General features: G+C 28.4%; 2 protein-coding genes across 7 annotated transcripts in view; one reads left to right on the forward strand and one right to left on the reverse strand.

Annotated features, from left to right (window-relative positions):
* Msh6 (DNA mismatch repair protein Msh6) overlaps positions 1 to 4,944 on the forward strand; it is a 109,351-nt gene extending 104,407 nt beyond the window's left edge. Inside the window, exon 29 of the mRNA XM_085818150.1 lies at positions 4,612 to 4,944. Coding sequence (XP_085674276.1) covers positions 4,612 to 4,693 — 82 coding nt within the window. The 3' untranslated portion in view covers positions 4,694 to 4,944. The remainder of the gene's footprint in view (positions 1 to 4,611) is intronic.
* Positions 4,945 to 6,015: 1,071 nt separating this feature from the next.
* Positions 6,016 to 19,709, reverse strand: part of LOC118190182 (HEAT repeat-containing protein 5B) — a 104,714-nt gene continuing 91,020 nt past the window's right edge. For all 6 annotated transcript variants that reach the window (XM_085818148.1, XM_085818149.1, XM_035360961.2 and 3 more), the window contains 7 exons: positions 18,461 to 18,623; positions 17,052 to 17,167; positions 16,530 to 16,826; positions 14,598 to 14,819; positions 13,180 to 13,331; positions 9,818 to 10,043; positions 6,016 to 8,162 (listed from right to left, as the gene is read on the reverse strand). In XM_085818148.1, the coding sequence (XP_085674274.1) occupies positions 7,831 to 8,162; positions 9,818 to 10,043; positions 13,180 to 13,331; positions 14,598 to 14,819; positions 16,530 to 16,826; positions 17,052 to 17,167; positions 18,461 to 18,623 (1,508 nt within the window). In that variant the 3' untranslated portion in view covers positions 6,016 to 7,830. The remainder of the gene's footprint in view (positions 8,163 to 9,817; positions 10,044 to 13,179; positions 13,332 to 14,597; positions 14,820 to 16,529; positions 16,827 to 17,051; positions 17,168 to 18,460; positions 18,624 to 19,709) is intronic.

The raw sequence follows: 19,709 nt of genomic DNA on the forward strand, positions 1-19,709 counted from the left end.
CCACCTGCAAGAACTCGAGGGAGAAGATTAGTGTACAACCACTCGAGAATTTGCTAAGGAGTTAGATGTTAGTCTATGTCCATTAGGTGCGCTATGCATCGCATAAACTTAATGTACAAGTTTAATTGCTGGGTGCTGCATGAGCTGACTTGAGTAGATAGAGGCAGACATGTTCGGGTCTGCACTAATCTGCTCGAATATCAACACAAGGTCAAAATTCTGGACCGTATTGTCACTTGTGATAAAAAGTGGATTTACTTCAACAACACAGGCCGAAAAGGAGGTTGATCTGCACCTGGTGAGCCCGTCATCAGCGTCACAAAGCACAATTTGACTAACAAAAAGATCATGCTTTGTATCTAGTGGAACTGCCGTAGTATTATTCGCAAAGAGTATCTGGAAAATAGTAAAACCCTCGTCAGCAAGATGTTAGTCTGTGTTGACACTGCTATCAAGGGAAAACATCAAACTGAGTTCCAGAGCAAAAAGTTAATGTTCGATCAGAATAATGTGTCTGCATTCACCAGTTGAACTCTGTATGGACTTGAATGGGATCTTTTGCCATGACCACCATATAGCACAGACATCACTCCTTCAGACTTCTACCTGTTTTCATACCTGCAGCTACATCTTGCTGATGCTATCTATCATTCTGCACAGGACATCCAAAATGAGGTTGAACTGTTTTTGAACTCGTGACCACTAAATTTCTAAGGCTTTGAAAAACCATCAAAACGCTGACAGAACATCATAGATTTGGGTGGTGAATTACTATCTGCACTAAAGGTACTGCTGTCATCTTTTTTAAGAAACTTTTTTGGTGAAGAACTTTTATTACAACCAGATGTTTAATCTGGTGTGTTTAAATAATCCTTACATGCATAAAAGTAATATTATTTCAATAGCCAGTTTGTTTAATTCTTCATAGAGTGGACAAAGACTTAACACAGTAATTATTACCCAATGCAGTTTGCCCATTGTGCTTCTGAAATGCAAATAATGACATTTAGACTCATAGCAATTCCTTTGCACAGATTTTGTTTCCCTGCAAAGTTTGTAGGGTTGTATTTCAGTGTGTATTGAATCAAAATACTTTTTTGTATGATGCTAAACTATCATTTGAAAGAATTTTTGAGCTGTTAGCAAAGTAGGAAAATGGCAGACAGTTATGAAAGTAGCAATATGGCTGAATTTTTCAAGAAGTACACTGTCTAACCTTGAAAAACAATTTAAAAATTTTGAAACTGTTACTAAGAAGCAGGGATTAGACTGCAGAAAAGAAAAAACTTCTCATGATTTGTTTCTTTTATCCATAATTACCCATTGCAACAGTTCCCATGGTATGTATATGCGAGTTATAGGAGATCTATTTTCTATTCATGTCTAAAGTTAGTTTCCAAATTGTTTACTTTTTAAAAAATGTTATTGTTATGTATTAGTTTTAAATATTTTAGTTGTGAAATTGAAACAAAAATAATAAATGTTATTAAGCATGTTTTCCAAATGATTTTAAAGCAAAAGAAAAAAAAAAAAAAAAGAAAAAAAAAAAAAAAAAAACTTTTTAAACTATAATGTTGCATGCATACAGGTTCATAATACAAGTAGATTGTATGCACACAAAATTCATGATAGCTTGATATAATTTATTTTTCCAAAAGTAACACATCACGTTTCTGGAACTTTCCACAAAAATAGTCGTGCAGTGCACGACTATGTGAAGAATTCATCACATTCTCACAGAGTACAATCAGTAGTGACACTTCAAACTACTCAGAACGTTAAACACAACGCGATGCCAAGCGCATCTAAAGAGTAAAGCTAACCTGCAGGTATCTCAGTACTCCAAACTCATGTTGAGCAAAAAACTGATAACAGATGCTCTCTCTGGTCTTACATAGTTTTCACCCGACAGCCATGATATTTCTAATACTTTCTGCTTGTCAAAATTACTGGAAGGGATATGAGGCCCGAATATGGTTACAGTTTCACAGAAAATCAAATATAGTTATTTAGTTACAATATTCATTACAGTTACTCAAGGACTGAACCAAAATGTTGCCAAATTTTTTGACAAAAATTAGTCACCAAAACTGTTGCCAGCTTAGCAATATCTCGCCAAATTAGTGAGCTAACCATTTACTCAAAGTTAAACACTCTTGCCCTTGTATTGTTATTTTTCTGGCAGAGTATTGTCTCTCTAAATTTTCATCTTGCATTATACAGAAAAATAAAACTTCACATATAATTTATACTAAAATCATCTATTTATGTACAAAATTAAACATTATTTGTGTAATTTTACATTTTTTACAGCGTTTTCTGCTGCTGTAAAAGTTTCAGCTATAAGTAATTTTCTTTATAAAATGTGTATTAGAATTTTTTTTAAAAAATTTATAAATCTGTTTTTTGTCACCCATGAAGTTGCCAGTAGGTATAGTGAAAAGTGACCATGTTTTCTTGTTTCAAAATTTTTTTTAAATAAATATTATGTGTTATGTTCTATGTGCAGTTGTGACAACTGCATGCAACAACTGCAGTCTAATAACAACAGGATCTCATAAAAATGAAATGTACTTTGAAGATAGTATCATCATTTTTCTTAAGAAGTGTTAACAATTGTGTTATAATTGCACAGCTGTTCATTTCTAGGGCAACTTGAGTGATGACCATTTAAATTCTTATTTTCAATCAATGTTTCCCAATTCTGCCAAAAATACACACTCATACAAAAACTGACGCATGAGGAAAGCTTTGCTATGCACAGTGGTTAAGTGCATGGTAGATTCTACGAGAAAGGAATTTGTATAATTAATGCAGAATTTGCCACTTACATTAGCTACTGATAATAATGCTGATCAAAATGCAAGCTCTGTAAATTTTACGAATTGTGTTTTCATGCAAAGATAATAGTTGAGGCCAAATATTCTTAGATCTCATGCGTTCGTATGCTTAGAAATTTATACCTTGAAGAAATAGTGTTGTCTTTGCTTATGACAGTAAAAACATCAAGTTGTGCAGTGTAAAAGGGAGTTGTAACTTCTAGCTTTTAATTCTTCTGCAAGGATGTTCTTGCTATGCTCAGAATGTCAATTCAAGAACTAAAATGTTGAACAGCTATTGATTAATCTATATTATTTTCTTCAGAAATATTTGGAACATAAAATCTCAAATGTGGGCCAAATTAAACTTCACAAAATTTTTAAACATGTGAGCATTCACTTGTTATCCTTTAGATTCTATTAACAAAATAATTAAACATTTTGAAGCTGTAAAGCATTCCTTCTCTAATGAAAATGCTGATTTTACTGATTCAGATTCTAAACATTAAATCACAAGTAGAAAATCCTGCATATAAATTTTGCTATCATTTCTTCAGTAATATATTTCCTCTTTTCATTTTTATTACTGTTTTTCATCCACAAAAAGATCTCCAACTACATGTTCTCAGGGAAAATTTTGTGGCTTTTTTTTTAGATTTAATACAAGATTTGTTAAGCATTTAGCCTTTCTGGCCAGTGCAGCTGATGCATCCATTTTTAGTGTTTACTTTCATAAAAAGAAAAATCAGAATGATGATCTGTTTTGGTAATTGGTTCTAAGACTAGAGTTTAAATTCTGTAATCTTAAATTTTCAGATTGTACTCTTTTTTTTTTTAATATTTAGATATTTTTGTATATCGTGTAGGTCATTAAAAATAAAACTTTGGTAGTTTAAGTTCTTCTCCATGCATTCAACTTTTGAGTGATTAACCCTCTGACTGTTCAATTTGTGGACTAAAATCGCTTCAGAAAAATATTTTTTTCCATATTTTAAATCTATATATATTGAAGAATTGAAAAATGCACTTTTCTTTATAGAAAATATTTTTTATATAGATTTTTATCATAAGAAACTAAGTTGCCAGAGAAACCAATATCAGATGTTATCACCCCCCAAAAAATATTTTCTTAAAATAAATTTCAGTCGAATTACAGCTAATTTCTATTTATTGCATAATATAAAAAGTAAAATGTATAAAATTTAATAAAATATAAAGCGCTGAGGGAAAAATGCTTCAGAAATGCAGTTTAGTATGATAGAGTTCAAAACAGGGTTCAAGGCAGTCTAACTTCACAGTTTTTGCACCAGATTCAATAAATCTAATTAATACTCAATCTATTTATTGATCTAATTAATAATTTAATTAAATAATCAAGATAATCGCTGAACTTTTTCTAGCAGCCATTTCTGTAAGAAAAAAGTTGCTAAAAGTGAAGTTTGAGCACTAATACCACATGCCTTCAAATGCCGCAATTTAGTGGACAACTAACAATATCTGTTGGCCAAAATGTAAACTAAACGCCTAATACTGTATATAATTTATTTCAATGGTTAAATGGGGAAGAAACGGGATGCGCTCCTCAATAAAGGAAGAAAAACTTATGCCCGCAGAAATCACGGGATAAGCAAATTTTGCTACATTTGAGTTGCCCATGGAAATCGCGGGATGATCAGCCAGAGGGTTAACTTATAATTTTTTTAAAGAAAGTATTAATAACTTTTTTAAAAAATACTTTTATTCATTTTACATAAAAATGTTTTAAATGTGACTTTATTATATTTTATAATAGGAAACTTCTTAGAAACAAGGCACCAGAAGAAATTGCCATCAAGCTTCATGAAAAGCTTAAAACTTTGAAAATTCTGGAATGAATGTGGTCAGAGTTAGAAAATGATTCTGTGATGTTAAAATCTTGCAGAGATTTGTGTACATACTATTTGTTTCTTTGTATGTATTATATTTTTAACTCATCTTTGTCAGGTAAGGTAATTTTACCTCTACAGTACAACTTGCATTTAATTTTCCCTGGCAAAGATCTGTTAATTCATGTTATGTCTGGAATAATTTTTCAGACTATCAGAATTGTAAAAAAATTTCTAAATAAAAGTTTCTAAATACTTAATTCTGTAATAATTTGCTTCTTATGTTGTATGAAGTTAAAGTAAAGCATTTAGGAATGGGCATTTTATTAATTAATGATTTTTTAACCCTTCCTTAAAATTATATTGTTATAAAAGTAAGTAATACATTCAGTAATTATGTTTACCTTAAATTCAACCAGTGTTGTGCTTAAATTTTGTCCAGAAAATTTGTTTTTATTTTAATTCAAATACGATTATTTTAGTAAGGAACAATCATTACATTCTTTAAAAACATAAATACTTAAAAAACACCTTCAGATGAATAGAATATAGCACATGGATTTTTAGTATACGGAATAAAGATTCATTTACATCAGCAAAACCACTCATTAAAACTTTGTTAAAGTTATTAATAAGTAAGGCAGGTTATAAGAGAAATTTCTTGGCATAAGTAACTGGCAGGTTAGGATGAAAAATTAATTTAATTTAAGCATTATGAAATCTATAAGTAACAACCAAAAAACCTTGCAGGTAAATTTAAAACATTGAAAAAAAAGTAATTGGGAGTAAATTGTAATTCTGTGAAATTTAACTAATCTTTATATATTTCTATTCCTCAATTATACAATTAATTTTCAATTTTATTTCATGACAGCATTCTGTACGATTTTTTAAACAAAATGGGGCAAAAAGTTAAGTTAAATTTAAACTTGTTTTTAATGGAATACATTACTAAAGAGTCTTAAGGAAAAGAACCACAAAATAGAAAAAATATTTTAATTCATTTTAAAATTACATACATATAATGTGTTTTAAAACACTTATTTTTCCCCATATTTGAAAATGGTTGCGCTGAAATGGATAACTGAAATTTATCATTAATTAATATGTTAAAATTTTAGATAAATATGTTTTAATATATAATACATATATTCAATACATACATTTTTCAAAATAAATACATCACGTTAACATATCTCAGTCATTTTTAGAATTAAAATAGCTTCATATAAAATACTTACCATTTACATTTTTTAAAATTTTATTATATGTCAATATATTAAAAAAGTAAAAAAATCTAAAAATAGTAAATCTATTTAAAAAAAAAAAAATTCTTTCTTTCTAATTTATTTCAGCAACCTGCCTTTATAATGAATACAGTATACAAGGTTTAAATTCCAAATGGTGAATAAAAGCATGATGGATTTTTGTATTTATTTATTTTGATATCCCATTAATTGCTAAAAATAAGTGTGACCGTCAAATTAGGATATCAAACAAATATAATGGCATTACATATACTTTAAACCAAAAGGAAATGAACCAAAATCTGTTAGCTTTATGATAAACTGAATTAATAAATTATTAATTTATTGATACAAAATCTGAAAAACCTTGCATGCCCTACAAAAATGCCATAAGAAAGGGGGAGAAAACATTCAGGAAGTAAACTTAACCATGTATGGTAAGACTAATTATGAAGAAACTAATTATTTTTTAGTTTAATTACAAATGCTAAGATTAAATAGTAGTTTGGCAATTTCCCTCCAGTTAAGTATTTCAAGCATTTTGTATTTTTAATGACGAATATTCACTCCTTTAAGTTATAAGATAGTGAAAATAACTATTCTTTTAAGATATAATAATTATTTTTCAGTTAACAAGGCATAACAGGAATAAAAAAGCTTAATTTTTTTTAATTGATTCATTATAATTTGTTTATATTAAAAATTTTAACTTATTATAATTATTTACAAATCTCAAATTCTGATAAATGTTCAATAAAAATAACCTTTTATATAAAAAAAAAATTCGCTTTTACGCTGACCAAGATTTTTGAATTTATTCTCAAAATTTAAACTTCCACTTTTTTAAAATTTCAACAATTAATTCAGATGCATTTAATTAAATATAATAATCGTTATATGATCTTTAAACTAAAATGTGTGATATTCACATAAAATATATGAAGCATGAAAAACTTTACACACCAATACAAAGAGAAAATGGCATGTATATATAGCACCGCATTTTATTAATCATATTTTAATTCTACTGATATAAAATCATACATAACAGTCTAGATTAAAACTATAATACCTTTTCTTTTTTTACAAAATTACCAAGTTAAATTTTAGAGCAATAATACCAAGCTATTCAATATGGTCTGTGAACTTTTTAATTACCAATGATATTATGCAGAACTAAATATAATATATATAATAATAAATGTCTTTCAATAGTTGCATGAAAATATCAATAGCATTACCATTTCCATTATATACTGCAGTGTTATTTAAATTCATAACTAATTTGTTACTATATATTCACACACACAAGGATATTCATCTATAAAACAATGCATATGCATTTGATTGCAAGACTAAAATATACAAAAAACAAAATCGGTTATAAAATTATGACACACATAAAAGCAACTTTTAATAAAAGTGTTAAATAAAGATTAAAAATATTTTAACTGCAAAATTAATATATACAGCAAATAAAAAATGACAATATAAATGTACACACTCAAGAAAATACAACTGGTTCATAAAAACATGATACATTAGTTACAAATATTATTCACATTTCAAAACTATAACTTAAGTAAGATAATATATGCATTTCTGGTTATGTGAATATGTAAATATAAAATATTTTCCTAAGCAAATCAAATTTGAAAGTTTTAATATTATCTTTCTTGCATTATTTAGCAATATACCTATATTTCAAGTATTCAAAAAAGCATTAATATAGGTGGGGCTAGTTAACAGCAATAAGAAAGCCACAAATCATACTTAAAAAAAAAAAAAAAAAAAAAAAAAAGGTATAAAATTTTATTACAAACTAATGCATATTTTAAAAAATTTCAATCTAATATGGTTTGTTACCTTCATTCTGCCATTGCAAATGACATTTAAAACTCAACCAGTGAAATTGCTAAAGTCAGTTTTTAATTTAATAGTAGGTGTAGATACAGTCCGTGAGGAAATCTGTGTTCTAGAATCAGGTGAATTCCTATTCAAGTCTGATCCCATCTGAGCAGCACGTATGCAAGTTTCTAGTTTGGTTTTTAAACGCAAATTCCTGCTCACAACAGTCCGAAACTCTTGAGGATACTGAGGTCCAATTTTCATCAACTGTTGCAGTGCATAAGCATGTACCTTCTGCCTAAATGAAGATGCTACTTGAGATGTTTCTGGATCAATTAGTAGATTTACTAAAGTTGGAACATATAGTCCTACTATCAAGAGTTCTGAAATATTATGCATTAAAATATTATAAGAGGAAAACAATAATGTGACATAATAATGCAAAAACTGTTGTGAATATTATGTAAAAAAAAGCATGAAAGTATTATAAATGGTACTTTTATGACCAAATAAATTCAAATTATTTAGATTAAGCTTATCAGAGCTTTTTGATAAGAGAAATAAAATTTGAAATTCCTATAGAAATTTATTGTAATTTCTACAGCACTCTGTCAGCTTCTTCTGTAAGGGTAAATTCCATTTAAATTAATCATTGACTGATCACTTCTAATTAGTGCTGCACAGCCATAACTGAGCAGAAAAACGAAAAAGCAAACAATTGACTTGATAATACAAAAGATTCTACACATAGTAGACCCAGTGTATTTGCTCTGCCCAAGATTTTATTGTTGTTGCAAGCTGTTACAATTGTTTTGTTGCATCATTTTGCATTAGCAAAGGTGGGAAATATCACTACAGTTCTTGAAAGTTGTAAATGGTATTGAGGTTGACCTGGGGTTTACTGCATAGAATCCAAACATCTTATATTCGTCTTTCGGATATTTGGATCTGCTCCTAATGCAAGCAGCTGAATGGTCATTTAGACCACTACACAAGCCTCTACCAGCATTCTAAATGCAATACTAGAGGATGTTATTGGCTATTGTGAATGGTTTCATGTTGTGGGCATGGTTGCAAGTCCTGTATATAGATGCAGGTAATCCCTGCTTTGTTAGGATGCAGCCTAAATGCATGGACATGCCTAGTTGATACTTATGTTGTGCTGTGGGGTGTTGCACCATGGAACCTATGACACTGTTAATTGCCAGGTGGAAGAAGATGCATGTTTTTATTACATTTATGGTTAACCAATATGGCTTTATTACATTTATGGTTAACCAATATGGTATTTGTTTGTTTTCTGCTATTGCTGCCTAGTGTTGCAACTGTTTAGATGTTGTATAGTACCATCTATTAGCAGACATGGAAAGAACAACCCATTAAGCCCCTGGTTTCTTGAGGTGGTTAAATTACCTTGAAGGTCAAACTGAGGTCTACTTTGTAGAATCCAAGCATCTTACTGCCAAGCTGAGTGCACTCTTTCTTGCCATGCTGATACTTTTCCTAATGTGACCATCTAATTGGCTATCAGAATAACTGCACATATTTTGACAGGTCAAAATTTAAAGTGTACCTGGTACTAATTGCAGCAATTATAAGCTACACTGATAAAATAGGTTACAAATCAAAGGTCATAGTCCCGTAGTGATTAGAATAAGTTCCAGCATTTGACATTGATAATTTACAATGAGCAATTACAAGAATGTTTTATCAATATAATATAATGAAGAAGTTTTCATTACCCATGCAATAAAACATTCAAAATAATATCAATAACCAAAGCTTTTCAGCAAATATAGTATATATAAAATATCAACACAGAGTTATTTAATAAAAATGAACACAGAGTTTTTAATAAAAACAAAAGATCTTAACTATTTGATTCTGGGAGTAATAAACTTATTGTTAGGAATTCATTTTAAGGTGTTTCTTTCCCTTACTAGATGGTGCCAGGGGTTCCAATACTGAGAGAAAATTTAAACCTTGTTTCTCTACTTACTTTTATACTAATACTTTTTCTGCTACTATCTTTACTTACTTTTATCGTTAGCAGCAACATCCACCAGAACTTGTAATGCCAAGATTAATTCATTTATAGCCATTATTTTGATTTCTGGAAATGTAATATGAGAGCAGAGTTCTGTTGTAAATTGTCCCATTAATTCTAAAAGCTTTGGACATAAGGCATGGATATATGGACCTGCAACTGCTATGTCTGGTATTGCAAATACTGACTGTAGACAGGATATAGCTTTTACTTGCACCTACAGAGAAAATCATGCAAAATTTGTGTTAAATTAAATTTTATTATTGTATTTCTTACAAGCATTGTTATTTCACAACTAACTCAGAGAGTTGCAGTTAACTGAAATGTGTACTTGACTTTCATTTTTAAAATAGTGAAATGAAGTGAAAAAGAATTTAAGTACGAACTTAAAAAAAAATGTCATAATTAACTTGTAACTATCATAATTAACTTGTGTTCTTTTTTTTTAAACAGTTAATTAGAAAGTGAAAAAAATAGCTTTAAATATGAACTTACAAAAATTCTATTATAACTATTAGCCATAATTAACCTGTCTGAACAATTTTCATTAAATGTATTTGAGCACAGTAACTTACATACAAGATTGTTTTACAATCATACATTAAATACACACAAAAGAAATTAAAAACTAATATAATTATAAATAAAATAAATATATTTGGGTAGAACATATAATTCCTCACTATCTTAATATCAGTCTATTACTATTAAAAAGTCTATTACTTCATATAAAAAGTAACTTTTTAATTGATAACTACAGTGGCAAAGAAAACTTACAATATATTGAATATCAAATATATTAAAATACAGTATTTTTCTGCATTTCAAGTTTATAAACATATAGATTTATCGATGTATAAACCCCTTAAAGATTAATATAAAAAGATAATTTGTTTGCTTTTTAATTTTTTTCCAGATCAATATATACATAAAATTTCTGTATTTACACTTGTAATACAAAATTACTAAAGTAATACATAACAATCTGTTGTTATTTGCAAGGACTTCCAACAGACACAGGTACTTTTATATTCCTTTGAATTACAAAACTATCATTTGTATTCTTATGGAAAAAAAAAACAATTAACTGCTCAAACAGCAATTACAGCTCTGCAGATGTCTTTTGTAAGTTCATAAGCAATTATCTTCTAGTAAAATTTTGATATTAAAAGTTATAATTTGGCTGAATTTGCACTACTGAAAATCAGCCAAACTTCAATCTTAAATTAAAATTAGTTTAACAGAATAGCTCCAAGTATTTTAACAGAATCTGGCATAAGTTACTTTTCTTCCAGGAGCAAATATATTTTGTACTATTTTACTAGAAATATGTCAAGGAAAACGAGAGTAGCATTTGTAGGACTGCCACTGATCATATTAGGAGGAAAAAAAAAGATTTAAGACTTCCCTTCTGCAAAATGTTGAATGAGGAAGGTTTCAAGTAAATTCTCATGTCTTAAATGAAAAATGTTCACTGACATTTAAAAAAAATATATATTTATTTATTTACTTATTTTTTAAGAAAGAAAACCTATGAAAAATAATAAAAATCTGAAAGCTTTCACATTTTACATTACATCTAAAGGGATTTTTTTTTTTTAACATTTTGTGTGTTACCTTTATTTATTAAATATCATGCTCTTTTCACTTAAAACCATAAAATTCAATTCGTCAGCAATATTGCAAAATAGTTTTAAAATGAGCATTTCTTTAGAATTTCTGATACACAGTCTCCCACGCTCGATAAAAATATTTTTTCTGTACAATGTTGCCATTGCTCACTTTGAAATCCTTGAGTTTGTTAATGAAAAATTCATTAAAATTTTACAAAATATGAAATCGATAATAAAGCAGATTCCAAATTTGGCTTCCACATGCCCATATTCACAGTAGGATTAAGTCACTCAAAATTCGATGGCTCTATGTACCATTGTTTTATCAAAATGCAAGAAATATACATGCATTTATGCAGATTTTTCATTATTTAATTTCTTCAAATATAATTCAGGACTCTAACATTTGGGGGCAACAGTTTGAAAAGTGAAACGGACATTTATAGTGAACCAACGCAAAATCGCAAAACGAAAACAATAGTCCTTCAGAAACAAAGCCCCTTTGGACTAATAAAATACTTGGAAGTGAATGAACTATCTGCATATTTAACAACTACCCTATAAAATCATTTTAAATAATAAGAATTTAAATTGCCAGATGATTAAGAAAATAAAACTCATTGCATCGAAGTTGACATGCTCTCTATATTATTACCCCCCAAAGAAAATGTTTAATATTTTTACTATATTTATTGACTTGACTCCCGAATTGAAATTGAAATTGACTCCCGAATTGAAATCCGAAATTAATGTAAAAAACAATCACTCAAAATTATTTTACTGTTTTTCTCTTTTGCGCAATATTTACATAATAAGTAGTAAATCTTAAAATTCAATATCCCAAATTAATCTTTTCTTCTTTTTTTAACACTTATTTTCTTTTAACCATTATGCTTTTAGATTGCTTGGTCCAAAATGAAAAGGCTTTTTCTTCTTTAGCAACATTAAGCTTGACAGCTAAAAGAAAAGTGAGACTGAATATGGAAGACTTTACAAAGCTGTAAAAGAACAAAAGCTTTTATGGAAAGTGTCACATAATCTTCGAAGTATTTTCCTGTCGCTTGTTTGCTGAGGAACAATGACTTTTCCTGATCTTACTTCTAAACGGAAAATCGCAGACTTTATGTTCATTCTTCATTAATCACATGAATTTTTTTGGAAGCTGGAAAGCAATATTTAAAAAAAAAAAAAAAATTAAGGGTAGGTATGCATCTGTTCCTTATTATTATTACTTTTTTTCTTTTTCAATGGATATTTCTTAATTTTTGAAGCATATACTATTTAAATTAAATGACACAAATAAGCATTAATAGAGAATAAAAGCTTCAAAATGTACTTTTAACTTTTTTTACTATTTATTTTATTTGAAAAACCATATGAAAAATTAAAGCAAACTGTTTAGAATATTTTAGCAGCAAAAATATTCAAACACTAAAAATATTTAAAATTTACTCATTTAAAACAAGTAATCATGATTTAAATGATTACTTTAATATTTTAATGATTACTTAATTATTACTTTAAGTATTCAGCTTTTATAAAATTGGGCAAAAGATTATGAAGGGATAAAATAAATATAATTCAAGGAAAACAGAAGGTTGGAAACTGTGCAAAAATTGCTATATAAAATGACACAAATATTATTCCTTATTCACCAGTTGTTCTGGACATTAAAACTTTTATTTTATTTTTGAAAGTGGGAGGTGTGAAGTTTTAAGGAGGGGAAATCATTTTACTTACCATTTTACCATCCTGCTGAAGTGTATGCTTGAAAGTATTGATACAATGTTGTCGCAAATTCGGAGCACAAACAACTTCTCTTGGTGCAGATGTAATGTATGTAGACATTGATAAAATAGCAATTAACTCATCAGCTTCATCTGAGTTTGAATCTGATAAAATAATTTTAGAAATCTTATTTTTGAAAGAAATAACAGAGGAATAACTGTAATAACTACTTCCACAGTTGATTTATAAATATTATAAATTCAAATCAAGTAATCTTAAAAATAAACCTCACACTCTTTATTTTTAAGTGAATCTTAAGAACTGCTGTAAATGCCAAGAGACAATACACATATTGTAAAAAAGTTTCAGTTTAGATAAAAGCCTACTGTAAGCAATTCTTAGAATTTTTATATAAAATGAATTATTGAAAATTCCTTATTGATTCCTTAATTATTCCTTATTATGTCCTTATTGAAAATTCAGTCCAAATTATTAGAAATTCAGTCCAAATACTGCAGGTTTTTTTATTAAAATGTTATGAACATGTAGCAGGCAACAGCATGAATAAACTACTCCCCCAAAACAATCTATTTGACATATTTTAAACAAACATGAAATTATAATTTTAATTAACAGCAAATTAAAACAATGTGTTAAAAACTGAAAAACACAAAGATTATTAATTCATTTATATATACACTGTAACATACATTACAATAACTTTGTTTTTGATGAAAGACATATTTATCATCATAATGATAACTATGAAGGCATAAGCATTACCACTTAATAAACTGCTAACAACTATAAAGGACATAAGCACTATCACCTAATAAACTGCTACAGATCAATATGCTTCAGATTAAATTTCAAAATTCCTATAATATTTTATTATGAGCATTCTGATAGATTAGAATTTCTAAGCATATTTTCTCTTCACAGAAAGTATCTCAACATAAAACATTTAAAAATCCCCCTAACAGATTATCATATCTGAACTAAAATTTAAGATATTTATATTTTGTTCAAAATAATTACTTCACAACTCCCAATAAAAGATTCTTCCACCTCAATAGAAAAATTCATATACAATACTAAATAAGTAAAAAATATCTGGCAGCATACAGAAAAAGCTTCATCATAATTAAAAAAGAAAGGCTGGCTTTTTATAAATTTTTACATTATGAAAATTTAATTAAAACAATTACTTTAATGAAAAAAATAACAGTTATATCCTTCATCTACACTAATTAATTATGGAAAGAATAGTATGCACCATCATATGACAAACTCCCAAATTGTTATAAGTTTGCATGTGCATCACTGATTGTCACATTTCTATCACCTATAGTAAAAATATTTAATTATTAAAAATATTCGTTATTTGGAAGAATTGTACTCAAATTTTATTAAAGAAAACATATACTTACTGGATTTGGAAAAATGTGTCAGATGAGCCAATCCACTCTGAAGAAGATTCAACCAATCCTTTTTGCAAGACACATTTTTAGCCATAGGATTAGAACAAAGATCTTGTAAACATTCTAAAATGTTATCAAGGAAGTTTTGAAGAGTATCTAGGTGCTCAGATTTAATTTCTCTCAATACTCCTATTGTTATATGAAGTACCACTGCTGCTACACCTGCTGAAGCTTTAAAAATAATTAAAATAATGATTTATCAAAAATACAGTAAAATAAAGATAACTAAGTTATATTATGCCCAAAGGGGCATTTTTTTCATTTGCACACACATACACATTTTGAGAGCATTTGGGCTAAAAATATTTAAAAACAGCATATCTTTAGAATTTTGGATAGACAGTTTCGTGTGATGGAGATAAAAATTTTTTTTATCTGTACAGTGTTGCCATTGCTTGCTTTGAAATCATTGAGTTTGTTAATAAAAAATTCATTAAAGTTTTACAAAATGTGAAACACACAATGAAACAAATTCCAAATTTAGGCTTACAGATGACCAGGTCTGGGTGGAGGACTACATTATTAAAAATTTAATACCATTGTTTTTTGCCTATGTGAGAAACATATGCACATTCATGCAGATGCTTCATTATTTAATTACTTTAATGCAAATTTATAATTATTGTTAAAAATATACTATTATTAAACTGCTTGGGGGACATTCAAAACTATTTTATATTTCCAACTATATTAAATTAAAAAATAAAATATATATCTACAGCTAACTTGCTAACAAAATAACTTTTCATATAACACAAATATCAGGAATGATTCAACGTTATTATATTTATTTTCACTTATAATAATAACTTTATATACCTTTAACATACTTCTCAGATAATTATAATCTTTATTTAAAAAATTACACAGTGCATTAAGGCAATCTTATTTCAGCAAACTTTTAAGGGTATGAACACATTAATTTTATGAAAAAGAATACTGATTGTTGTGAACAGATGCAGGAGAAAATAATCACATCTAAAAAAACTCACAGATATGATTTTAAGACCATATTACTGATATAAACAGAATTTAAACTCCTAAATTCAACAGGAAGTTACAAAATTTTAGCCTTGTATGAGAGTATATAGTAACATTTAGATCTATGTAGATAGTAAGATTCATGCAATTCAGAATAACCTGATAGCAGAAAGTTAGAGTTTGAACCTTTTGATGGTAATATTGGTGCAGCTAGTGCTTGAATTAATTTTGCAGACAATTCTGGATGAAGATAAGGTGCTATACATCTCTCATAATATCCAGCATTTTATGAAATTCTAAATAAACAAGCAGTGATGATTGTATTTTATTACTGCAGTACAGTTCTTCAGTTTATGCTATAAAATGAAACTTTTCACATTTTCTGAAATACTAACATCGACCTAACTCAAGTAGGTCAAGTTCCATCTTAATAGAAACATGAGCTCTTAGACCTTTATTCCCGCCAATTTTCTCAAAAAGAACAATAAATTTTCCAAAATAGGGTTCCTATACTCTCAAGGCCTTTTGGGCAGTGACTGTAGTGTCCACAAGCTAAGATTGCACTGCAAGCAAGAACTTTTAATCAATATTTTAATTTATTTATTTATTACTAATTCTGTTTTTATTATTACTTTGAGCAACAGATAAAGATAACTAATAAAATAGGTATTCTAGCTAATGACATTTAAGCTATTAGCATAAAATCTGAAATATTTAGAAATTGTACAATTTATTATGATGCTTACTATTATTACAATATTCACTAATATAGGAAGTAAATATTTAATACAGAGGTTAGTGAATCATGGGTAAAAGCACAGCACCTAGCATAAACTTAAAATCAAGACAATTAGGAACACATCATGCAGTTACCCAACTCTGGAAATTATGATGACTTACCTGCATATGAACACAATGATGGAAGCTGTACTAGAACTTTTAAAGCTGATATAATTAATGATGCAGAATTCTCATTTAATCGTTTTGTGTCCTTCAAATTTTGTACTACAGTGCCTGTGTTGTTTGCTAAAGAAGGACTGATTTGTGGCAGTTGGCGAACAATCAGACATAAGCAATCTTCTAAAACAGAAAATACCACTGATTTTTCAGGAGTTATTACACCACTTTCACCACCTTCACCAATGGATGCTAATTCATTTACTGGATCTTTTGGTTCTTGGTTAGCAGGAGCAACTTCTACATTAAAAACGAAAAAAAAAAAAAAAAATCATTATTTTATTTATTGCTATTTTTAACTAAATTTTATATACAGAAATGGTGCAGATTTTTCAAGGACAAGAAAAAAAAATTAAAAAGAAAAAAGATAGAGAGTTAAAAAATTTAAAGATTCAAATACTTATCAAATCCTTTCAACACAAATTTGATCAGCGCTATGTTCTGTATTTAAACAATCAATCTCACCTTTAAGTTTCTTCTTTCTTTCACTTTCAATAAAATTTTTATGAGCTGTCACAAGAAGCTGGGCTACTTCCATAACTGCAAGCTGACTCTCAGTGCATTCTCTAGTCAATAATAACCTAGTAATAAAATTACATCGATTAGCCTCTAATAGAAATCACTAGATTATGAGAATATATTCCATGCATTTATGATATTTATTTATGAGCAAATACTTAAAAATTTAATTTAAATTATAATAATAATTAATACTTAAATATATTAAAAAATTAGTTTTGTGGTGATTAACATCTGTTGAATTAATAATTACTTTGAAGCAGGTCATGATAATTTTATGCATAATATATAAAAATTAAATATTTTAAAGCATATCTTTCTAAAGACTGCATAAACAATAAAAACAAAATTACATTAAATTAAAAGTTCAAGAGCATTTATTTGAAACTGACAATTTTGTCTAACTTCAACTAGCTTGAGATGAAAGTTAAAATGTGTTTATAAAGTATGAAATAGTAAAAAATTTCTCATTCGATATCACTATCATTCTGTGTGTGGTTATGCGTTGGCCCTGGATGAGCTGATATAAAGGTTGCAATTGAATCATGTGGGGGAAAAATTAGAAATATGTAGTAAATATATTGATAGTATTATTGCCATTATATACATCTAAAACAGATCAGAAGGGAAAAAATGAAACATATGGACATACATCTGGTTCCACTCTTTCAGCTGTAAAGTATAATTAAACAGAACCAGCTTAGTAATCTCATTAAAGGGATCACTGCACTACAGGATATGCTTCTTGCAAAGTGGAAATTACATAGCACCAAGTAAAACACCTAACCTTATGAGAATTCTTCCATGGGTAATACTCTGAAAATATCCCTGAAGGAACTAAATTCCAGTCAAATAATCATTTGCAAATAATTGTATTAGCTATTCTGCCAGCAGACAACAAATTTCTAACAGAAGTGAATTTTTAACTTCTGTCCCTTCCCTAAATGAACCTTATGAAAATCGGTCTGAAAAAGTCAGTTTTAGACAGATGACATAAGGAGAGCTGTATTAGATGTTTTTGTGCAGTAAATAATAATTTCTATTAGAAAAGAGTTTTTAAGTTGGTCATCAGTGAAGTAATTGCCTCCACTTAGCAGCAATTTCTTACAGAAAGATTAAACATATTGGGCATCCTCAGTAGGAGAAAAGACAGTACACATTAGAATGTATTAGAAAAGGTTATCTATCTTAAAACCTAGCCATCAATGAAGCAACACCTTTAACATTAGCAACGGTTTTTTAGAGAATGATTGGGCCTACTAAGTTTCCTTAAACAGAAATTTTTTTTCTCTTTATTTAAAAGCATCAAATACTAGATTACAACTCTCAACAAAGATATTAAAAAATTACAGTACCTATGTAGTACATTGGCAAGTTCTATAGAAAGTTGTGAATCTTCTCCTAAAACTTTAGATGGCAATGGGTGATTGAGAAGCTGTATTAATGAGTGAAGGCAAATCATGACATAATCCACAGTAGAACTCGCATATGGTCCACATAATGCTTCAAGGCAAATTCCTTTATAAAATAAAAGAAAGAAACTCAAACTCTGCAGCATAGCATTTAAAATACACAGAACTTAAGATTATAACTAATGAATCTTTTTTATTATATAAGATCAAAATAATATCTGCTTTTACAGAATAACCTTTACATTCAAAGCTTCAGGCTGTAAAATATATTTCTGAAATTGTCACTAATTTAAAATCTTAAATTATTAGAAGGAAACAATTACAAAAAACACAAACTTATTTGAAAGTAATTATTATCATGAAATACTATTATTTGAAACAACTAGAAATTTTGTCTTCTGAATTTTTCCAGATTTCAGTTTAATTTTAGGAAAATAATGATACTTTGAAATTTAAACATATTTCAGTTAAAAAATTTTACAAGTAAGATATTAAATAAGAAAAAGGCAAAGCAAAAATACATATTTCCAAAGAGAGGGTATTATTACGGAATAACCTTTAACCGTTTTCTGACATTCTAAATCCATTACTTTTGAACTGAACAGTTTTATTATCCTGACCTTTCTTTGATCAGATTCTGCCTAACTCTGGTGTCAGCTGTTGTGCAGAAGGAGGGGAAGCATAATCTAAACAAACACAGCTCGTCTCTTTAACTCGCCACGTGATATAAACATTCTAAACATCCGTGTTTCTGATATCCCATCCAATCTTTTTATAAAAAAGGGTCTTTTAGGGTTATTATGTGGGGTTCTGTTACACTTTGCATTGCATTTCTTGCTTATATTTCCCATACTTCCCCTTTTCATTTCAGAAAGCCTTGATTTCAATTTATTATGGCAAGCAAGCGTTATTTATCAGAAGAAGAATATACTTGTATGGTAAATGAGCCAACTAGTGACATGGATAAGAGTGATGATTCATTTCTAAAGAGTTACAAAGCGATATTTCAAGTGATTCTGATACAGACATTTTGTCAGAGACTCATGTCACTGAGTGCCTGTCTTTCACTTCCTGTGGAAGAGTTTGCAACTTCTTGTAAAAAGTCATTCTTATATTTTTTAAATTAATTTTAAAGTTCATTAATGTATTTCATTGATTAAAACTTCAAAATAATTTGAATACCACCTACAAA

This window comes from Stegodyphus dumicola, chromosome 6, assembly GCF_044657685.1.
Source record: "Stegodyphus dumicola isolate Sdum_Otavi_A_Nest chromosome 6, ASM4465768v1".
Classification (NCBI taxonomy): domain Eukaryota; kingdom Metazoa; phylum Arthropoda; class Arachnida; order Araneae; family Eresidae; genus Stegodyphus; species Stegodyphus dumicola.